This window comes from Hemitrygon akajei, chromosome 26 (assembly GCF_048418815.1).
Source record: "Hemitrygon akajei chromosome 26, sHemAka1.3, whole genome shotgun sequence".
In the NCBI taxonomy this organism is placed as follows: domain Eukaryota; kingdom Metazoa; phylum Chordata; class Chondrichthyes; order Myliobatiformes; family Dasyatidae; genus Hemitrygon; species Hemitrygon akajei.
The window spans coordinates 47,092,009-47,115,190 of record NC_133149.1 but is presented as its reverse complement, the minus strand read 5'-3'; the positions used below and the strand labels follow the sequence as shown (position 1 = coordinate 47,115,190).

At 41.4% G+C, this 23,182-nt stretch overlaps 1 protein-coding gene across 3 annotated transcripts in view; it reads left to right on the top strand.

The window, feature by feature from the left end:
* Window positions 1-22,944, top strand: part of ncapd3 (non-SMC condensin II complex, subunit D3) — a 252,013-nt gene extending 229,069 nt beyond the window's left edge. For all 3 annotated transcript variants that reach the window (XM_073030150.1, XM_073030151.1, XM_073030149.1), the window contains 6 exons: window positions 228-388; window positions 4,167-4,312; window positions 6,696-6,785; window positions 11,691-11,765; window positions 16,410-16,470; window positions 22,245-22,944. In XM_073030150.1, the coding sequence (XP_072886251.1) occupies window positions 228-388; window positions 4,167-4,312; window positions 6,696-6,785; window positions 11,691-11,765; window positions 16,410-16,470; window positions 22,245-22,356 (645 nt within the window). In that variant the 3' untranslated portion in view covers window positions 22,357-22,944. The remainder of the gene's footprint in view (window positions 1-227; window positions 389-4,166; window positions 4,313-6,695; window positions 6,786-11,690; window positions 11,766-16,409; window positions 16,471-22,244) is intronic.
* The last annotated feature ends 238 nt before the right edge of the window (window positions 22,945-23,182 follow it).

Here is a 23,182-nt window from a genome sequence, read left to right as displayed (position 1 = left end):
AGGGGAGGAAGAAATACAAGGTAGTAGGTGGCAGGTGAACTGGGAGAGGGGGAGGGGTGAAGTAAAGAGCTGGGAAGTCAATTGGTGAAACAATAACCTTTGTAATTAATTGTTCCCCCCTCCCCCCGGTAAGTTAGTTCCAGAATGCTGCAAGGCTTTTCCTTGATGGAATATGTTTTTATATTCGGTATGCAGACCAGATTTTCACTTTTTTTTTGTCCCTAAAGTTATCAAGAATTTCACCTGCAGCGCAGACTGGTGTACCTGTTGGAACCGAAGCCCAATCTCCAAGTACAAAAGTTGTCCAACCTGTAATCTCACAGCTGAGGACCCCCATTTCAGCATCTGGGATTCTTACTCCTAAAACACCTCAATTCTCAAAGCCCAGGTACAATAACTAAATGTTCTATGTACTTTGCATTTTCGTATGAGTTTTTACAGCATTATTGGATTTACTACTGAAAATATGCTACTGAGCATAGTGAATGAATAATGAATCTGATACAATCACAATTGCTACTTTAATCTCAAAAATTCTAAGCTTCTTGTAATGGTTTAACACTAGATTCTGCAGATGCTGGAAATCTTAAGTACCGTACACACAATGCTGGTGGAACTCGTGTCAGGGAGCATTTATGGAGAGGAATAATCAGTCAACATTTTGGACCATGACCATCCTGATAAAGGGTCTTGGTACAAAACATCAACTGTGCATTCCTCTCCATAGTTGATGGCTGAGCTCCTCCAGCATTTTGTAAGTGTTACACAGTCCAGCTTTATGTTTTCGCGTCCCAGAACTGAAACAAACTGCTCATGTTCAGTAATCAAAGGCCTGTAAGTACAAATGGTACATAATGTCCCTTTTGAACAGAAATGAGCCGGAATCTCTTTAGCCAAAGGGGTAGTGAATCTGTGTGATTCATTGCCACAGATGGCTGTGGAGGACAAGTCATTGGATATATTCAAAACAGGTGTTGATAGGTCCTTGATTAGTAAGGGTGTCAAAGGTTATAGGGACAAGGCAGAAAAATGGTGGAAGGGATAATAAATCAGCCATGATGAAATGTTGGCGCAGACTCGATGGGCAGAATGGCCTAATTCTACTCCTATGTCTTATGGTCTTGTATTCATCCCTGTACCTATCCAAACTTGTGTGAAATGTTGAAATCGACCACGCATCCACCACTTACATGCGCTGGCAGCTCATTCCACACACTCACGGCCCTCTGAGTGAAGAAGTTACCCTTTCTGTTCTCCATAAACTTCTCACATTTCACCCTTAACCTATGACCCCTGGTTGTAGTCCCACCCAATATCAGTGGGAAAAGTCTGCTTGCATTTACCTTATCTATACCCCTCATAATTTTGTATACCTCTATCAAATCTCCTCTGAATCTTATACTTTCCAAGGAATAAAGTACTAACCTATTCAATCTTTCCTCCAGGTCCTCCAGACCTGACAACATACTTGTAAATTTTCTCTGTATTCTTTCAACCTTATTTACATCTTTCCTGAAGGTAGGTGACCAAAACTTCACACGATAATCCAAATCAGTCCTCACTAACATTTTATACAACTCCTGTAGTCGATATTTTGATTTATGAAGGCCAATGTGCCAAAAGCTTTCTTTACAATCCTATCTACCTGTGACACCACTCTCAATGAATCATGTACCTGTATTCCCAGATCCCTTTGTTCTACCACACTCCTCAGTGCCCGACCGTTCACTGTGTGAGACCTACCCTGGTTGGTCCTACCAAACTGCCACACCTCACGCTTGTCTGCATTAAATTCCATCTGCTATTTTTCAACCCATTTTTCCAGCTGGTCCAGATCCCACTGCAAGCCATGATAGCCTTCCTCGCTGTCATTTAGAGCCCCAATCTTGGTGTCATCTGCAAATTTGCTGATCCATTTACCACATTATCATCTAGATCAGTGATACAGATGACAAACTACAAGGAGCCAGCACTAATCCCTGTGACACTAGTCAGGCTTCCAGTCAAAGAGGCAACTACCACTCTCTGGCATCTCCCACAAAGCCAATGTCTAATCCAATTTACTACCTCATCCTGAATGCTGAGCGACTGAACCTTCTTAACCTACCTTCCATGTGGGACTTTGTCAAAAGCCTTGCTAAAGTCCATGTAGACAATGTTTACTGCCTTGCCTTCATCAGCTTTCCTGGTAACTTACTCAAAAACTCTATAATATTGGTTAAATGTGAACTATCATGCGCAATGCCGTGCTGTCTGTCCTTAATCAGTCCATGTCTATTCAAATACTCATATATCCAGTCCCTCAGAATACCTTCCAATAACTTTTCCACTACTAATGTCAGACTCACCAGTCTATACTTTCCTGGTTTCATTTTAGAGCTTTACTTGAGCAGCAGAACATCATTAGCTATCCTCCAATCCTCTGGTACCTCACCTATAGCCATATAACAATTACAGCGCGGAAACAGGCCATCTCGACCACTGCTCAATTTTATGTATGTTTCTGCTCCTTGCTACTGTCCAATAAGAGCTGAATCCAGAGTTGAAGTAAGTCATATCCACATGTATGCAAAGTTGCAATGAAAAACTTGCTTGCAGCAGCATCAAATATCTAACATACTTAAAATTTTGCATAAAATTTACAAAAATTGCACAAGGAAAAACACAACTAGAACAAACAAGAAGCTCATTGTAGTACAATAAGGTCCTTGTGTTGTCCTACTGAGGGAGTGATTAGGATTTTGCTGGTAGGTTCAAGAACTGAATGGTTGAAGGGAAGTAGCTGTTCTTGAATATGTTAATGTGGGACTTCAGGCTTCGGTACCTCCTGCCTAATGGTAGCTACAAGAAGTACACATTTATAGGACCAATAATCCAATAAGTAACCAGATAATCATGTAACAATTACAGCACGGAAACAGGCCAACTTGGCCCTTCTAGTCCGTGTCGAACGCTTACTCTCACCTAGTCCCACCGACCTGCACTCAGCCCATAACCCTCCATTCCTTTCCTGTCCATATACCTATCCAATTTTTTTTTTAATGACAATACCGAACCTGCCTCTACCACTTGTACTGGAAGCTCGTTCCACTCAGCTACCACTTTCTGAGTAAAGAAGTTCCCCCTCGTGTTACCCTTGAACTTTTGCCCCCTAACTCTCAACTCATGTCCTCTTGTTTGAATCTCCCCTACTCTCAAGGGAAAAAGCCTATCCACGTCAACTCTATCCCCCTCATAATTTTAAATACATCTATCATGTCCCCACTCAACCTTCTACGCTCCAAAGAATAAAGACCTAACTTGTTCAACCTTTCTCTGTAACTTAGGTGCTGAAACCCAGGTAACGTTCTAAACCTGTCACTATGAATAATTTAAATATCTCTTAAAAGGCCCTGGCAATTTCTGTATTTGTCTCCTGTGTCCTGCATCTAGGGTGTAACTACCTCTCTATATGTCCTAGCTATCATCCCCTCAGCCTCCCGAATGATCCAGAGTTCATCCAGTTCTGGTTTCAACTCCTTAATGCAGATTGTTAGAAGCTACAAACTGCCACGAATCGATGCTTTGTGTACTCAGTCAGCAAACCTGAGTGAGCTATATCTTCTCATGCTTCAGATCACTGATTGGCCTCTGCTGAAAAGACCTCTGAGCTGAAGCATTCAGTCTTTTCGACAGATGCTGCCTGACATATTGAGTTTATAACATTCTTTGTTTTCTGAACTCAGCTGTGTTATTTGTTCAGTTTCTTTCCCATTAGCGCAGCCTGTCCAACTGAGCTTGTCTTACTCTCCTGTTTTGTAACTTACACTCCTTTGTTTGAATTCCCATTCTCTTGTTTTTGTTTCAGACTTCTAGCATGTTTTTTTAAAATCTTCATTTATAAGTCTTCAGTGCACTGAACCTTCAGTTTCATAAATAAAATGCATCTTCAGTTGACAAAGCAATTACAAGAAAATTTTGTAAAAAGACTATTGATGTAAAAGGCTGTCACTGGTTCACGTAATTACACTTTTACTGCTCAGTTGGATGGGCATTTATAAGTTCATTAAAGCATTAATAAAACAAGGCAGAAGACTTGGCTACTTATAAAGAGATTCAGCAGATGCTGGAGATCTTGAGCACATGCACACAACACACACTTAGCTCCTTCCATTTTTAACCTACAGATCCATGTCCCTAAGTACCGTGGCAATTCTAAATTCTGCTAAGAAGGTGGCGGAAATAGGTCAAAAAAAGGGTACTACTGGGTCTGTGTTACGACTTTCCACTGCAAGGAGCAGCAGCGTAACTCAAAAGCATGCTGATGCTGCAGGTAGGTCAATTTGACGAGGTTTTTATTAATTTTCTTTAGTTTCTGATTGCTTTCTAGCATGCTCACTTGGAGCTTAACTCAAACAGCTCAAGCTGTACTGTGCAGTGCACTATGGTCCTGTCCTGGTGTTGGAGGACTTAGAGTGTGTTTGAGGAGGGAGGGTGGAAAAGGGGCTTGTTTCTCTTTTTTTTAATTTTGTTGCTGGTTGTGTTCTGCTGAACATAGTAAGCCCCTATGTTGGCACCAGAATATGTGGCAGCACCTGCAGACTTGCACGTTTTTCGGTTGTGTTTGTTATTAATACAAACAATGCATTTTGCTGTATGTTTCGATGTACACATGTGATAATTAAACAAATACGTGCATTAAGGTGAAATGGTAGCATTGTGGTTAATGCAACCGCTTTAGACCGGCAACGATCACCAATTGCGATTCAATTCCTTCTGCTCTCTATAAGGAGTTTGTGTGTTCTCCCTGTGACCACGTGGTTTCCTCCAGATGCTCGGGTTTTCTCCCACGTTCCAAAGACATACAGTTAGGATTTGGGTCAGTAAGCTCTGGGCATGCTATGTTGGTACCAGAAGCTATAGTCCTGTTCTGGGTTGGAGGACTATCTGTGGGTGGGAGGCAGGGCAGAAAATGGGCTTGTTGCTGATTGTGTTATGGTGAACACCCAATATTAGCAATTCTTGAAGGGTGCTCAGCACAATCCTTGCAGATTTGATTTGACACATCTGACACAAGTCACTATGTTTTGCTGTACATGTGACAAATAAAGCCAATCTTTATCTTTAAATAAATTAATTTGAATCTGGTTATCATTAAATAGTGGGGAACGGTTAAACAACAAACTTCCTTAGTACTTTTGGTTATAGTTGTCTTCATCAACTCAAGTCACGGAGTAAAAGAGTTGAGATGTCGATTTCAAAACGTAGTTTACACCACGCTTGGAGTATTGAGTATTCTGTACAGTTCTGGTTGCTGTGCTACAGGATGGATTTATTAGCAGTAGATGATAAGACATGGGAGCAGAATTAGACTATTTCAGCCCATCAAGTGCAGAATCACGAGGATGTTACCTGGAATGGAGGGTTGAAGAAACTGAATAAGCTGGGTTTATTTTCACTTGAACATAGGAGGCTGATGGGTGACCTAAAAGGTTTTTACAAAATTAGGATGGCCATGAACAAAACTAGAGGGTCTGGATTTAGAATAAGGGAAAGGGGAGATGTAAGGAGATGAACTTTCTCATCTGCGTAGTTGGAAGCTGTCACATTTTGCCTGGCTGGGTGGCGATAGTGAGTATTCCAACCAAATATAGATGAGCATTATCCAGACAGCATTATTCTATGATTTATCATAGAAAGTTATGACTGTGTTCTGGGAAATGGGATGAATATAGGTGATCAGCATGGATACAATGGGCTGAAGAGCCTGTTTCTATAATGTACATTTCTGTGACTCCTTAAGTTGCGTGTGCTTTAGTCTAAAAACTGGTAGCTAAATTGTGCTTGGGTCTGGAGAATGAATAAGGCAACTGAAACTGTCTTTGAGGAGTTGATTCGATAAACCCTTGAAACAGAAGATGACAGGTATTAACACAGCAAAACGTGAAGAGTAATTTTGTATCACAATTACAAATAGTTGACAAAGATGCTGTTAAATTGCCTTCCTTGTCTATTGGAGATTAGAATCAGTACAGTGCAATACATTTTTTTTAAATTGCTGTAAGTTCCAATAAAAAATGTGTATCAAAATAATTAAGTAGAGCAAAAAAGTGAGGTCGTTTCCATAGATTCATGGACCATTCAGAAATCTGATGGTGAAGGGGAAAAGGCTGTTCTAAAATGTTAGGTGTGTGTCTTCAATCTCCTGTACCTCCTCCCTGATGCTAGCAATGAGAAGAGGGTATGTCCTGGGTGATAGGGGTCCTTTTTTGAGGGACACTGCCTTTGAAGATGTCCTTGATGCTGGGGAGGCTAGTGCCCAAGATGGAGCTGGCTGCGTTTACAACACTCTGCAGCTTTTTCCTATCCTGTGCAGTGGCACCTCCAGAGCAAAATGCTCTCCGTGGTACATCTGTAGAAATTTTCTGGTCTTTTACTGTTGTTCTGTGCAATTTTCTACTGATGCTGACTTCTCTTTGATTGCATTGATAATTAAAATGGTGCCAATTGCTAATGTAGGGGCCTGCAGTTTATGGATCTGTTTCTAAAGAAATCTAGCATGAATAGGGATGCATTTTAGTTCATTATGTTGCATGGCTTCTACAAAGCAAGCTGGTGTTTTGGGGGCAATTGGAAAACTGGGATTTGGTGTTGTTATATATGTGCAGTGAGCAGCTGTGTTGCATGTTTGTTTAACCGGCACTCTTTCTGTGAAGTTCTGTTGCAGGGTTCAGGAGAGCGCACAAGGTCTGATGCTTCATCAACCGATGCCTCTATGACTGAACGAGCGATCAGTACTCCAGACCGTAAGTGATGTTAAGGTTTAAAAGTTGTAATTGTGCCTGGATGGAATATATTACTGGAAAATGAAAGGGAAGCTTTTTCCCATGGTGTCTGACCACTAATGATAGCGCAGGCTTGTTCAGCAATGTCCAACATGTCAGAACGTGGAAGGGAATGGAATTAAAATGTTGGGACGCTGGGAAGGTATGCTTCTGGTGGATGGAGGGCAAGTGCTCTACAAAGTGGTTCCCCAGTTTACACAGGCCTCCAGTCTGAGAGGCAACCATCTACTACCTTTTCCACAAAGCCAGTGTCTAATCCAATTTACTACCTCATCTTGAATGCTGAGTGATTGAGCCTTCTTCACCAACCTCCCAAGCGGGATCTTCTCAAATGCCTTACAAAAGTCTATGTAGACAACATCCACTGCCTTGCCTTCATCCACTTTCTGGGTAACTTCCTCTTAAAAACTCTGTAAGATTGGTTAGTCATGACCTACCACGCACAAAGCCATGCTGACTATCCTTAATCAGTCCATGTCTATCCAAATACTCATATATCCAGTCCCTTAGAACACCTTCCAATAACTTTCCCACTACTGATGTCAGACTCAACGGCCTATAATTTCCTGGTTTATTTTTAGAGCCTTTCTTGAACAGAACTACTTTGGTTATTCTCTAATCATCTGTTACCCCACCTGTCGCTAAGGATGTTTTAATTATCTCTGCTAGGGCCATTGCAATTTCTGCACTTGCTTCCCACAGGGTCCGAGGCCTGGTGATTTGGGGATTAACCCTTTCAACCCCAGAAAGGTACATACAACTACGAAATCAATTTTGCCTCAGAAATAATCTCGGGGCTGAATTGTGATTTATTTCCAGATGTACAGTGGCATGCAAAAGTTTGGGCACCCCTGGTCAAAATTTCTGTTACTGTGAATAGCTAAGCGAGTAAAAGATGACCTGATTTCCAAAAGGCATAAAGTTAAGGATGAGCAAACACAAGGAAATCTGCAGATGCTGGAAATTCAAACAACACACACAAAATGCTGGTGGAACACAGCAGGCCAGACAGCATCTATAAGGAGAAGCACTGTCGACGTTTCGGGCCAAGACCCTTCGTCAGGACTAACTGAAGAGAAAGATACTAAGAGATTTGAAAGTAGTGGGGAGAGGGGGAAATGCGAAATGATAGAAGACTGGAGGGGGTGGGATGAAGCTAAGAGCTGGAAAGGTGATTGGTGAAAGTGATACAGAGCTGGAGAAGGGAAAGAACCATGGGACGGGAGGCCTCGGGAGAAAGAAAGGGTGGGGGAAGCACCAGAGGGAGGTGGAGAACAGGCAGAGTGATGGGCAGAGAGAGAGAAAAAAACAAACAACTAAAATATGTCAGGGATGGGGTAAGAAGGGGAGGAGGGACATTAACGGAAGTTAGATCAGTCAATGTTCATGCCATCAGGTTGGAGGCTACCCAGCCGGTATATAAGGTGTTGTTCCTCCAACCTGAGTTTGGATTCATTTTGACAGTAGAGGAGGCCATGGATAGACATATCAGAATGGGAATGGGACGTGGAATTAAAATGTGTGGCCACTGGGAGATCCTGCTTTCTCTGGTGGACAGAGCGTAGGTGTTCAGGCAACCAAAAGTCAGGCATAACTGGGACCCATGCGGGCGCCTATGGCTACACCCTTGGTTTGGAGGAAGTGGGAGGAGCCAAAGGAGAAATTATTGAGAGTAAGAACTAATTCCACTAGACAGAGGAGAGTGGTGGTAGAGGGGAATTGGTTAGGTTTGGAATCCAAAAAGAAGTGGAGAGCTTTGAGACCTTCCTGCTGGGGGATGGAGGTATATAGGGACTGGACATCCATGGAGAAAATAAGGCGGTGGGGGCCAGGGAACTTAAAATCATTGAAAAAATTCAAAGCGTGAGAAGTGTCACTAACATAGGTGGGAAGAAATTGAACGAGGGGGGATAAAACAGTGTCAAGGTATGCAGAAATGAGTTCGGTGGGGCAGGAGCAAGCTGAGACAATGGGTCTACCGGACAGGCAGGTTTGTGGATCTTGGGTAGGAGGTAGAAACAGGAAGTGCGGGGTGTGGGGACTATGAGGTAGGTGGCAGTGGATGGGAGATCCCAGAGCTGATAAGGTTGGTGATGGTGTAGGAGACAATGGCCTGGTGTTCCTTAGTGGGGTCATGATCAAGGGGTAAATAAGAGGAGGTATCAGAGAGTTGTCGCTGTGCCTCGGCCAGGTAGCGGTCAGTACGCCAGACAACAGCTCCCCCCCTTTTCAGCGGCTTTTATAGTGAGGTTGGGATTGGTGTGGAGAGAGCAGAGTGTTCAGAAGGAGTGAGGTTGGAATTGGAACAGGGTGTGGTGAAGTCGAGATGGTTGATGGAAGTTAAGGATGACACATTTCTTTAATATCTTAAGCAAGATTTTTTTTTCCATCTTTTACAGTTTCAAAATAAAGTTTGGGCACCCTGCATAGTCAGTACTTAGTAACACCTCCTTTGGCAAGTATCACAGCTTGTAAACGCTTTCTGTAGCCAGCTAAGAGTCCTTCAATTCTTGTTTGGGGGATTTTCACCCATTCTTCCTTGCAAAAGGCTTCTAGTTCTGTGAGATTCTTGGGCCGTCTTGCATGCACTGCTCTTTTGAGGTCTATCCACCGATTTTCTATGATGTTTATGTTGGGGGACTGTGAGGGCCATGGCAAAACCTTCAGCTTGCGTCTCTTGAGGTAGTCCATTGTGGATTTTGAGGTGTGTTTAGGATCATTATCCTGTTGTAGAAGCCATCCTCTTTTCATCTTCAGCTTTTTTGCAGACGGTGTGATGTTTGCTTCCAGAATTTTCTGGTATTTAATTGAATTCATTCTTCCCTCTACCAGTGAAATGTTCCCTGTGCCACTGGCTGCAACACAAGCCCAAAGCACGATCTATCCACCCCTGTGCTTAACAGTTGGAGAGGTGCTATTTTCATGAAATTCTGCACCCTTTTTTCTCCAAACATACCTTTGCTCATTGCAGCCAAAAAGTTTTATTTTAACTTCGTCGGTCCACAGGACTTGCTTCCAAAATGCATCAGGCTTGTTTAGATGTTCCTTTGCAAACTTCTGATGTTGAATTTTGTGGTGAGGACGCAGGAAAGGTTTTCTTCTGATGACTCTTCCATGAAGGTCATATTTGTGCAGGTGTTGCTGCACAGTAGAACAGTGCACCACCACTCCAGAGTCTGCTAAATCTTCCTGAAGGTCTTTTGCAGTCAAACGTGAGCTTTGATTTGCCTTTCTAGCAATCCTACGAGCAGTTCTCTCGGAAAATTTTCTTGGTCTTCCAGACCTCAACTTGACCTTCACCGTTCCTGTTAACTGCCATTTCTTAATTATGTTACAAACTGAGGACATGGCTACCTGAAAACACTTGGCTATCTTCTTATGGTCTTCTCCTGCTCTGTGGGCATCATTTATTTTAATTTTCAGAGTGCTAGATAGCTGCTTCGAGGAGCCCATGGCTGCTGATTGTTGGGATAAGGTTTGAGGAGTCAGGGTATTTATAAAGCTTTGAAATTTCATCACCTGGCCTTTCCTCACGATGACTGTGAACAAGCCATAGCCCTAACAAGCTAATTAAGGTCTGAGACCTTGGTAAAAGTTATCTGAGAGCTCAAATCTCTTGGGGTGCCCAGACTTTTGCATGGTGCTCCTTTCCTTTTTTTCACTCTAAAATTGTACAAAACAAAAATGATACACTAATCTTGTTTAAAATTTTGAAAAGAATGTTTCATCTTTAACTTTATGACTTTTGGAGATCAGTTCATCTTCTACTCGCTTAACTATTCACAGTAACAGAAATTTTGACCGGGGTACCCAAACTTTTGCATGCCACTGTATATGACAGCGGTAAAGAATGGTACATTTCTTGCCAACGCTGCATATCGAACCCAGCTCCTTTCTATATGAGCAGCTGTTCAGCAGTTGTATCTGCTTTCAAAGTTGGTTTAAAGTACAAAATAATGTAGTTGCCCTTGGTTAAGAGTCTCCACTCCAGCAGATAAATTAAACCACTGCTGAACACGAGTTATCAGAGCAGTCTGTCTTAGATCTCATTGTTTCTTCCAAAACAGTCTGGGGCATAGTGTTCTCCAGCACTTTTGACCTAGATTCTCCCACTAGACAAAACATCCTCTCTTTGCTCACCCTCTCAAAACTCCTCACAATGTTGTATGTTTCAATCAAGTCACTTCTCAGTATTCTGCTCCAATAGATACAAGCTAGGCTGTCCAGCTTGGATAGGCCTGCAATGTTTGACTTCTTTCATGAAGAATTATTTCATTTGTCGGAACATTGTAACAACGTGGTCCATTGTAAATTAAACCCTGTACAGTTTGGAAGATTGGTATCAATCATTTTTAGTTTCTTCGTAATAATTATGTATTATGCTCTGAATACTTTATCTTTTCTAAGCAGATGATAAATACATAAACTTGGGATATAAATACAAAGTTTCAGAAATCTCATCCTTTGATTAAGAGTGACTCCTCAGCTTGTCTCTGTAGCTTTATTAGCTACGTATGTTTAGGATTAGTGAATTGTGGCCGTGCTATGTTGTCACTGGAAGCATGGTGATACTTGTGGACTGCCCCCAGCACATCCTTGCTAATTTCACTGTATATTTTAATGTACATGTGACAAATAAAGCCAATCTCTTTGAACTGGGAAGAGAATAGTTATGGTAAACCTAAATCTTATTTTTTTGCATAAATCACCCTATCATTTGGCACATGTAGACCAGGGTTTTTTTTAAAAAATAGCATCACCATCAACCTCCTCACCAAACACAAAATGAACTATAACCAAGTTAGGAATGTTACAAATTTATAAAGTGTCTGCTCTTTATGTAACTTTTAATTTGTTTTCTTTCAGGAACAATTGAGAATGTGACCTTTGGTGCAGGAGTCAGCTACATTAGTATAAATCAAACTCCAGCATCTGAAAATCGTAAGTCATATTGTGCTTAACTACATTTTATGGGGGAAATTAATGTTCATTCCTTGTGGATATTGTGTGTGTTTTTTCAATTACAGACTTGCTTAAGTTAATAATGCTTTAATGCAAATTATTCAAAGTTGGGGGGTAGAACTTGTACTTTCCGTCAGGGTTCTATATGACTTGCTTCCACTCCAGTTCTGAGAATTGAGGCTGGTGAGACCTCCGTCCACCAGTATCCTGGGGTAGGGGGTGGGGCGGTGCAGGGGAAGAAATTGCCACTCTTGTCCCGTATTTGCTAACATGTGCCTTCAGAGCCACCAATGTGATTTACTCTGAACTGTGTCCTCATTTTGGGAGCAACTTGGCTTCAATAGTAAATGTTGGCTTCACTACCAACATTACAGTGCATTAACAAATGATTAAATGGGACCTAAAAAAAACTGTCTTCATATACGATACGAAGATTGGTGGAGGGGCAGGTAGTGTTGAGGAAACAGATAGGCTGCAAAAGGACTTAAGACAGATTAGGAGAATGGGCAAGAAAGTGGCAAATGAAATACAATGTTGGAAAATGCATGGTCATGCACATTGGTAGTAGAAATAAATATGCAGACTATTTTCTAAATGGGGAGAAAATCCAAAAATCTGAGATGCAAAGGAACTTGGGAGTCCTTGTGCAGAACGCCATAAAGGTAACTTACAGGTTGAGGTGGTGGTGAGGAAGGCAAATGCCATGACCTCACCTTGAGTATTGTGAACGGTTTTGGGCCCCTCATCTTAGAAAAGATGTGCTGGCATTGGAGAGGGTCCAGAGGAGGTTCACAAGGATGATTCCAGGAATGAAAGGGTTAGGGTTAACTAATTTCACATCACATGCTGGTGATAATAAACCTGATTCTGATTCATATGAGGAACGTTTGATAGCTCTGGGTTTGTACTCACTGGAATTTAGAAGGATAAGAGAGTATCTCTCATTGAAACTTTTCGAATGTTAAAAGGCTTAGACAGAGTAGATGTGGAAAGGATATTTTCCATGGTGGAGGAGTCTCAGACAAGAGGGCACAGCCTCAGGATAGAGGGGTGTCCATTTAAAACAGAGATGCGGAAAACTTTCTTTAGCCATAGGGTGGTGAATTTGTAGAATTTGTTAGCACAGGCAGCTGTAGAGGCCAGGTCATTGGGTGTATTTAAGGCAGAGATTGATAGATTCTTGATTGGACACAGCATCAAAGGTTATGGGGAGAAGGCCGGGGAATGGAGCTGAGGAGGGGAAAAAAGGATCAGCCGTGATCAAATGGTGGGGTGGACCCGATGGGCCAAATGGCCTAATTCTGGTCGTATATTTTATGGTCTTATGTAATTTGTAATTTGGGGGCCTGTTAGGACCAAAGAAAGGACTTGAGTGTACAGGGGTTAAAAAATATTCAACTACTTTCCATGCACCAATACAAATTACTCATGAATGGATGCTGAGAAAGTGTCATTAAGAGCAGAAATGGTGAAAATTCATTGTCAGGATGTAGTGAAAAGGCTGGCTTTGCTTAAACATTGATAAGTCGCTTTGCATCCAAGATTGCCTTGGACAATTCAAGTGGAGATTGCGTAAGAGCTTGTCAGAAACTTCTGATCTCCCTTGGATATTTTGGAGCAGGGTGGGGGTGAAGGGGACTGTAGGACTGAGGTGACAACCAATGTCTTCTCTCAAAGGGTTGAGTATCCGGAACTCCTTATGGATAAGTTTGAGGAAAGTCCATTCAGGATGAGAGAAAAGGTAATCAGGGAAAGAGTAGAGCTTTCTGCAAGGAGTCTTAAAGTTTTCACTGTGAGCACATGGTTTCCACCAGGTGCTCCAGTTTCTTCCCGCGGTCCAAAAATGTATGGGTTAGTAAGTTAATTGGTTACGTGGATGTAATCAGTGCCAAAGGTTATGGGGAGAAGGCAAGTGGATAGGAAAATCTGGCTGACCAATATGATTAAACACACAGAAAATGCTGGAAGAACTCAACGGGTCAGGCAGCATCTATGGAGGGGAATAAAGGGGCTGTTTGTTATATGCTGGTGAAGCTTCCATTGGTTAGGGTCGACCATGAATATTGTGCCCTAACTGTCTAGGTATGCAAGCCTGTACAATATGGAGAGCAAGCTGTTGCCCATGTTGTATGCTTCCTCTCTCCACGCATCTGTGAACCCAAAGGAACGGCAAAGACTGATACAATTTGACACCAGCAGTGTCGAAGGAGTTGCCAGTCAGCATTGAACTCAATTTTGGACTGCCTTCGGGACTCCAACTATGGATTTTTCCCTCAGTTTACTCCAGAAGCCTTCCCCAAGAGTGGGTATAGCCACAAGGCAGCGGAGGATCTCCTCCTCCTAGATGAACTTTCAGCCATGACTGACGAGACCCATCTGTCCAAAGCAACTAGTTTTAAGGCGCCAGTAACCCACCTTTGCCCCATCTCTTGTCAGGTTCAGTAGCTAAGCTGCAAGTGAAGGCCAGGAGCTGGACACACACCATTAGAAGCATTTAATAGGTACTGGGAGTTTGTCCCCATTACTACCCCTGGCTATAATAACCTTCAGGAATATGCAATGACTTGCATGTAAAGGTAGAAGATATGAATGATCAGAAATCCAAGGATCCCCAAAGATAACAGCACTGGTGGTGGTGAAGAAATCATACAAGATACTTGCTTTCTTTAGCCAAAGCACAGTATAGCAAGGAGGTTATGCTCTTATATACAGTTCTGATTGCCACATTGAAGAATAGACTAGAGAAGGTGTGACGGATTTATCCGAATGCTGCCAGAAAGGAACATTTCTGTCATGAGGACAGACTGGATGCACTGTGTTTGCTTTTCCTGGGTCTGAAGAGGCCTGGGGGGACCTGATGGAGGTGTATAAAACTGAAGGGCATTAACAGGTAGAAATCATGGCAGAGGTGGCCAAGCCTAAAGGGCATAGGTTTAGGGTGAGATGTAATGGTTTGCAGAAGATTGCAGGAAGACTACTTTTCACCTGGATCGCCCTGCCCTGCAGACACTCACAATATTTAAGAAGTATCTCAAGAAGCTATTCGGTTGATAGAGAAGGCTAATGCCCAAGTGCGCTGGTAATGGGAATAGTAGAGAGAGTTGCATGATAGACTGGATAGGGAAGGAGTTGTATAACCATTACTCTGTGAGAGAGCAAATGCTTGAATATATTTAACACTGGAAAGGCTTTTAAACAGAAAAGAAGTCAAGGGTTGTGGGGATGGGACAGGAAAATAGATGAGGCAGCCACAATTTTATTAAATAGAAGAGCAAGTTCAAGGGCTCGAATGGCCTACTCCTCTTCTTGTTTCCTGGGTTTTCAAAAAGATGCTTTTAAATGTGTGGCACTGTATCTCTACTGACCAGTCCCATCTAATTTACCAGTTCACTTTACCCTGTTCTGCTTTAATTATCTTCACCCGCCCCCCCCCCCACCCTTAAACTGAATGTAAAATTCAAACATTTTCTCTCTATTCATTCCACAGGGTGGATTGAGCTTTCAGTTGAGTTCTCTCCTCCTCATCCCCTCTTTCTACACACCTACTCCCTTCCCCTTCCCTCTACTTGTGCTGCCTGAATTCAGTGAGCGTTTATTGAAAAGTGACTCTTGGTCTGGACAATAATACTTGCTTTAAGACACGAGCAGAATTAGGTCATTTGGCTCTTCGAGTCTGCTTCGCCATTCCATCATGGTTAATTTATAATCCCTCTCAACCCCATTCTCCCACTTCCTCCCCGTATCCTTTGACACCCTTACTAATCAAGAACCTATCAACCTCTGCTTTAAATATGCTCATTAACTTGGCCTCCACAGCTGTCCATGGCAAAGAATTCCACAGATTCACTACTATCTGGCTAAAGAAATTCCTCCTCATCTCCGTTCTAAAGTGACACCCCTGTATTTTGAGGCTGCACCCTCTAGTCCTAGACTCCCCCAATATAGGAAATGTCCTCTCCGCATCCACTGATCCACTGCAGGCCTTTTATTATTCAATATGTTTCAGTGATACCCCCCTTCTTTTGAATGTCAGTGGGTATAGGCCCAGAGCTATAAAAGCCTCTCATACTAACACTTTCATTCCTGGGATAATTCTTATAAACCTGGACCCCTTCTAATCTAGCATGTCCTTTCCAATCTATAAGACCAAAACTGCTCATAACTTATTTTACAATGACGATGCAAAAGATGTCATGTCATGTTTACTTTAACATAACTTACCTTTGGTTAAATAGTAGGCAATGAGAATGTTATTCTTCCACAGTTCTTAATGGGAGGATGATTTGTTCCTCTACACTATCATGTGAAAAGATCTTTTGCTATATGGGCAGCAAACTGGAGTTAGGCATAAAATTAAACTAAGCACACAAGCACAACTGATAGGGGTCTTGGCCCAAAATGTCAACTGCTTATTCTTTTCCATGGATGCTGCCTGACCTGCTGAGTTCCTCCAGCATTTGTGTATTGCTTGCTATTTTCAGCATTTGTAGAATGAATCTCATATTAATTATGTGAACTTGTTAATTGTTGTACGATGAAATGATTTTGCAATATTTCTCTTGCGTGGTTCTGTGGAGTAAGTAACTAATTGAAATGCCTAATCATTTTATTTATCACTAACAGGTCAAGAACTGTCACAAGATCAGCAAAAAAACATATTGTGTCTTATGTCCCCGGATAAACCGTAAGTCACTTGGCAGTTCATTAGACATTCAAATTATGATGCATTTGAGACTAGCCTGCAAAATTTGACTCTTTTTAAAAAAAGATTATCAAAAGTTCTAGTTTGCATTTTGGAATACTTCAAATGCCACATACACTAGGTTAAATCATTTATTTCTTTGGAACCATTGTCTCTTTAAAATGTATTAATAACTGAAATGTATGTACAGAGCAAAGTTTAAGATGTACAAAACTTGTGAGTTAACTAAACAGTGAGAAGGGTGGTTTTTGGATTACAGGCAAGCAGTAGGAGTGTGGAGCAAAGTCTGACAATGGGAGTGGACTATATTTGTTAGGTGCATATTCTGATTATGCATTCTGTAGTGGGGTGGGTGAAGCCTGGCTCATTCCTTTGTCCAGCTCGGGTTGCTTTATATTCTGAGAAATATAGTAAATAAAGATTTCGAGTGCATTTACATCATCCAGCTTTTTTTGTTTTTGACATCATTCTCTGTAAACTCTGGAGCCTGTTGTGCGTGAAAATCTCAGGAGATCAGCAGTTTCTGAGATACTCAAACCACCCCATCTGGCACCATCAAAGTCACCAAGATCACATTTGACTTGAATTTATTTAAATCTTATATCCATCCCACAATGTGAGAGAGTAAAAATCTTTGCATTATGACTCAGTCACAATGTACAGATGTGAATTTATAAGTCTAATGGCTTGTAGAAAGAAGTTGTCCTATAGCCTGTTGGTCCTGGCTTTAATGCTGCGGTACCATATGCTGGATGGAAGCAGCTGAAACAGTTTATGGTCGGGGTGACTGGTATCCCCAATGATCTTCCAGCCCTTCTTTATGCACCTGCTGCTGTAAATGTTCTCAATGGAGGGAAGTTCACATCACAGATGTGCTGGGCTGTCCATACCAGGGCTCAGCAATCAAGATTAGTGCGGTTCCCGTACCAGGCAGTGATACAGTCAGTCAGGATGCTCTCAATGCTGCCCCTGTAGAAGGTCTTGAGGATTTGGGGCTCTTGCTGTACTTCTTCAGTCGCCTGAGGTGGAAAAGACGTCACTGTGCTTTTTTTAAACCACACAGCCGGTGTGTACAGTCGATGTAATATCTTCATTGATGTATATACCGAGGAACCTGAAACTATTCACCCTCTCAATTTCAGTCCCATTGATGTTGATCAGGGTGAGCCTATCTCTGTTCCTCCTTTAATCCACAATCAGCTCTTTTGTCTTTTGGACATTGAGGGAGAAGTTGTTATCTTGGCACCACTGTGTCAAGGTGTAAACCTCTTCTCTGTCGGCTATCTTGTCACAGTTAGAAATAAAGCCGATTTCTTCTCCATTTTGATGTTTATTTTTTTGTAATTTATTTTACCCATTTTGATGTTTAAACTAGAGAATTGCTGGGGGGTGGGAACTGAACTGAAGTGACGGAGAAAAGGGAGGTTGGCTCACAAATAGAGAACACCTGGAGACAGGGCGAAAGGGAGGATAGGCAGGTGATAGAGAAGGGACGCACTCAGACCAATGGTTTGAGATGTGTCTGTTTTAATGCAAGGAGTATCATGAACAAAGTGGATGAGCTTAGAGCGTGGATCAGCACTTGGAGCTATAATTTTGTGGCTATTACAGAGACTTGGATGGTGCAGGGGCAGGAATGGCTACTTCAAGTGCCAGGCTTTAGATGTTTCAGAAAGGAGAGGGAGGGGGGCAAAAGAGGTGGGGGCATGGTACTGTTGATCAGAGATAGTGTCATGACTGCAGAAAAGGAGGAAGTAATGGAGGGGTTGTCCACAGAGTCTCTCTGGGTGGAAGTTAGGAATAAGAAGGGGTCAATAACTCTACTGGGTGTTTTTTATAGACCACCCAATAGTAACAGGGACATCGAGGAGCAGATAGTGAGACAGATTCTGGAAATGTGTAATAATAACAGGGTTGCAGTGGTGGGAGATTTTAATTTCCCAAATATTGATTGGCATCTCCCTAGAGTGAGGGGTTTAGATGGGGTGGAGTTTGTTAGGTGTGTTCAGGAAGGTTTCTTGACACAATATGTAGATAAGTCTACAAGAGGAGAGGCTGTACTTGATCTGGTATTGGGAAATTTCATTTTTAGAATCTTTTTATTGGTACATAATCTTCTACAGCTGTAAGATGATAGAAAACTTCAACAATTTAATATATATACAATTAATAAAGCTGAAGAAAATAAAAACTGATCGTAATATATAAAAAAATTTAAAAATTATACAAGGGAAAGAAGGGGGAAAAAAGAGCCCCATCTAACTAAGAAAAAAAGACCACTGACTACAAAAAAAATGGAAAAAAAAACATTAGGAATCAACCCCTGGAGCAATACGTCTTAGCATCCTCTATATATATTAAAAAATCATCAACCGCCAGTTCATATTTATATAAAATAAAATTGGAAGGAAACCATATAAAATAATTCAAATTAAATGATAATATTTGGTAAAAGAGCCCCACCTTCTCTCAGTCGAATCGGGGATCAAAAGTTCTACTTCTAATTTTTTCCAAACTGAGACATAACATTACTTGAGAAAACCATTCAATCAGTGTAGGGACAGAAATATCTTTCCATTTTAATAAAATAGCCCTTCTTGCCAATAATGTAACAAATGCAATTACATGTTGATCTGAAGATGAAATACCCTGAATATGATGCGGAACTATTCCAAATAGAACAGTCAATCGGTTAGGTTGTAAATTAATTTTCAGAGCTTGAGATTGCAAGAATCTGATTTGTTGGATACCATTTTGAAGTTGAATCCTTTAGTGAGAGGTTCTATTAGCAGAATTTATAATTTAGTTTTGTTACAAAAAAGATAACCTCTCACTAAAGATTAAACAAGATTGGGAGAGAGAACTTAATATGATCTTTGTTAATGAAGATTGGTTGCGAGTTTTGAAAAACATAAATTCTTCCTCTATATGTGCCAATCACTGTTTAATTCAGTTTAAAATTGTTCACCGTTATTATTTAACAAGGGAGAGACTATCTAAAATAGTCCCTAGTATAGAGAACCACTGCGATAGGTGTAAAACTGAAGTAGCTACTTTGTCACATATGTTCTGGTCATGTTCTTTATTAAAACCATTTTGGAAATCTTTATTTTCTACAATTTCTAAAGCTCTGAAAATGAATTTACAACCTGGTATAGGGAAATGAACCTGGTCAAGTCTCTCAGTGGGAGAGCAATTTGGAAATAGTGAACACAATTCCATCTCCTTTACCATAGCATTGGAGAGGGATAGGAACAGACAAGTTAGGGAAACATTTAATTGGAGTAAGGGGAAATATGAGGCTATCAGGCAGGAACTTGAAAGCATTAATTGGAAACAGATGTTCTCAGGGAAACGTATGGAAGAAATGTGGTAAATGTTCAGGGGATATTTGGGTGCAGTTCTGCATAGGTATATTCCAATGAAACAGGGAAAGGATGGTAGGGTACAGGAAATGTGGTGTACAAAGGTTGTTGTAAATCTAGTCAAGAAGAAGAGCTCTCAAAAGTTTAAAAAACTAGTTAATGATAGAGATCTAGAAAATTATACGGCTAGCAGGAAGGAGCTCAAGAAAGAAATCAGGAGAGCCAGAAGGAGCCATGAGAAGGCCTTGGCGGACAGGATTAAGGAAAATCCCAAGGCATTCTACAAGTATGCGAAGAGCAAAAGGATAAGACGTGAGAGAATAGGATCAGTCAAGTGTGACAGTGGAAAAGTGTGTATGGAACCGGAGGAAATAGCAGAGTTAACTAATGAATATTTGGCCTCAGTATTAACTATGGAAAAGGATCTTGGCAATTGTAGGGATGACTTCCAGTGGACTGAAAAGCTTGAGCATGTTGATATTAAGGAACAGGATGTGCTGGAGCTTTTGGAAAGCATCAAGTTGGTAAGTCAACGGGACCTGACGGGATGTACCCCAGGCTACTATGGGAAGTGAGGGAGGAGATTGCTGAGCCTCTGGCGAAGATCTTTGCATCATCAATGAGGACAGGAGAGGTTCTGAAGGATTGGAGGGTTGCGGATGTTGTTCCCTTATTCAAGAAAGGGAGTAGGGAGAGCCCAGGACATTATAGACCAGTGAGTCTTACTTCAATGGTTGGTAAGTTGATGGAGAAGATCCTGAGAGGCAGGATTTATGAAAATTTGGAGAGGCATAATATGATTAGGAATAGTCAGCGTGGCTTTGTCAAGGGCAGGTCATGCCTTACGAGCCTGATTGAATTTTTTGAGGATGTGACTAAGCACATTGATGAAGGTAGAGCAATAGATGTAGTGTATATGGATTTCAGCAAGGCATTTGATAAGGTACCCCATGCAAGGCTTATTGAGAAAGTAAGGAGGCATGGGATCTAAGGGAACACTGCCTTCTGTGGGCAAGCCAGTTCTGGATCCACAAAGCAAAGTGTGGTTATAGATGGATCATATTTTGCATGGAGGTCGGTGACCAGTGGAGTGCCTCAGGGATCTGTTCAGGGACCCTTACTCTTTGTGATTTTTATAAATGACCTGAATGAGGAAGTGGAGGGATGGGTTAGTAAATTTGCTGATGACACAAAGGTTGGAGGTGTTGTGGATAGTGTGAAGGACTGTCAGAGGTTACAGCAGGACATTGATACGATGCAAAACTGGGCTAAGAAGTGGCAAATAGAGTTCAACCCAGATAAGTGTAAGGTGGCTCATTTTGGTAGGTCAAATATGATGGCAGAATATAGCATTAATGGTAAGACTCTTCACAGTGTGGAGGATTGGAGGGATCTTGGGGTCTGAGTCCATAGGACACTCAAAGCTGCTACGCAGGTTGACTCTGTGGTTAAGAAGGCATACGGAGCATTGGCCTTCATCAACCGTGGGATTGAGTTCAAGAGCTGAGAGGTAATGTTGCTGCTATATAGCACCCTGGTCAGACCCCACTTGGAGTACTGTGCTCAGTTCTGGTCACCTCACTACAGGAAGGACGTGGAAACCATAGAAAGGGTGCAGAGGAGATTTATAAGGATGTTGCCTGGATTGGGGAGCATGCCTTATGGGAATACGTTGAGTGTACTCGGTCTTTTCTCCTTGGATCGACAGAGGATGGTAGGTGACCTGGTAGAGGTGTATAAGATGATGAGAGGCATTGATGGTGTGGATAGTCAGAGGCTTTTCCCCAGGGCTGAAATGGTTGCCACAAGAGGGCACAGGTTTAAGGTGCTGGGGAGTAGGTACAGAGGAGATGTCAGAGTAAGTTTTTTACTCAGAGAGTGATGAGTGCGTGGAATGGGGTGGTGGAGGCGGAAACAATAGAGTCTTTCAAGAGACTCCTGGATGGGTACATGGAGCTTAGAAAAATAGAGGGCTATGGGTAAGCCTGGGTAGTTCTAAGGCGATGACATGTTTGGCCTGAACAATAATTACACTTGTTCACCATGACTGCATACTTTTGTGCATTGAATTGTTGACACGTGATTGGCTGATTAGATACTTGCATCAACAAACTGGTGTGCAGGTGTATCTTATAAAGTGGCAACTGAGTCTATATAAAAAAATAAATAATGCAAAAAACAAGTTAGTGTTCATTGTTCATTCAGAAATCTGATGGCGGAGGGAAAGAAGCTGTTCCTCTCTGACTTGCTCAGTTTCTCCAACATTTTGTGTGTGTTGCTCATGCAGAATCTTGTGTTTTCAAGTTCTCAGATTCTAGTTATGGTTGCTTGCTATTTTATTTTGTTTAATTTGATTTTAAATGTCTAATAATCTGTTGTCTGTTCCTTTAGGGTTCCTCACCCACGGCAGTGGAATGTGGAATCACCAGCTGCCAAGAACAGGAACCAATTCCAAGCCAGAACAAGATCTCAGAAGAAATCTCCCCTAAGAGCTTCAAACTGAAGCAGAAACTTATAATTTGTATCTTAACATTTAGCGCTTTTAAAAGATTTTTCTTCTACCTATGCTTACTTAGACTTTAAGCAGATTTGTAATAGTATAAGATGGGTAGGTCTTCCTGGGATGGGAAATGGGAAAATCTCTAGAACTAGGGGTTGTAGTTTAAGAATAAGACATTCATTCATTTAATCCTAAAGCTGTGCTGGTTGTTAGACTAAATTAACTGTCATGTTGCTGTCTTATAGGAGAATTGGTGGCATGTTAATGGATGGGCATGTGAGAGAATGGATTGTAAGGAGCCAGTGTAGACTGCAGAATGATTTCCCATAATGGAAGGAGTTATGAATTGATAAGCAAGGGGGTGAAATTTTACTGTGGATAGAGTACATTACAGAGCTGAGTTTACAGTCACATCAGGAAAGCAGGGTTTAGAGCTCTGTTAATCTGTACATAAATATTCAGCTTGGTTTCTCTCAGCAAAGTCATGCCATGACTGGTTATATTTTTAGGAAAAGGGTAAATTCCAATAACTGAAGACAAGAACCAGAATCAGAACTTATAACTTTGAATAAAAATTACTGTTAAAATCTATTTGGGATCCCTGTTTAAATTATTTCTAAATGCATGTTCCTTGCCTTAAGCTATCACAGTGCAATGGTCATAATTTATTGCAGTACAGTTTCTGAATTTATTTTGAATTTATTCTAACTATATTTACTCATTATAATCCTAAGATTTACTAAGATCTTCAGTGTCAGATTTACTCTTCATTCTCCCACTGTTAGAACAGAATTTGAATACATTATTGATTTAGCCACACAGGAAATGC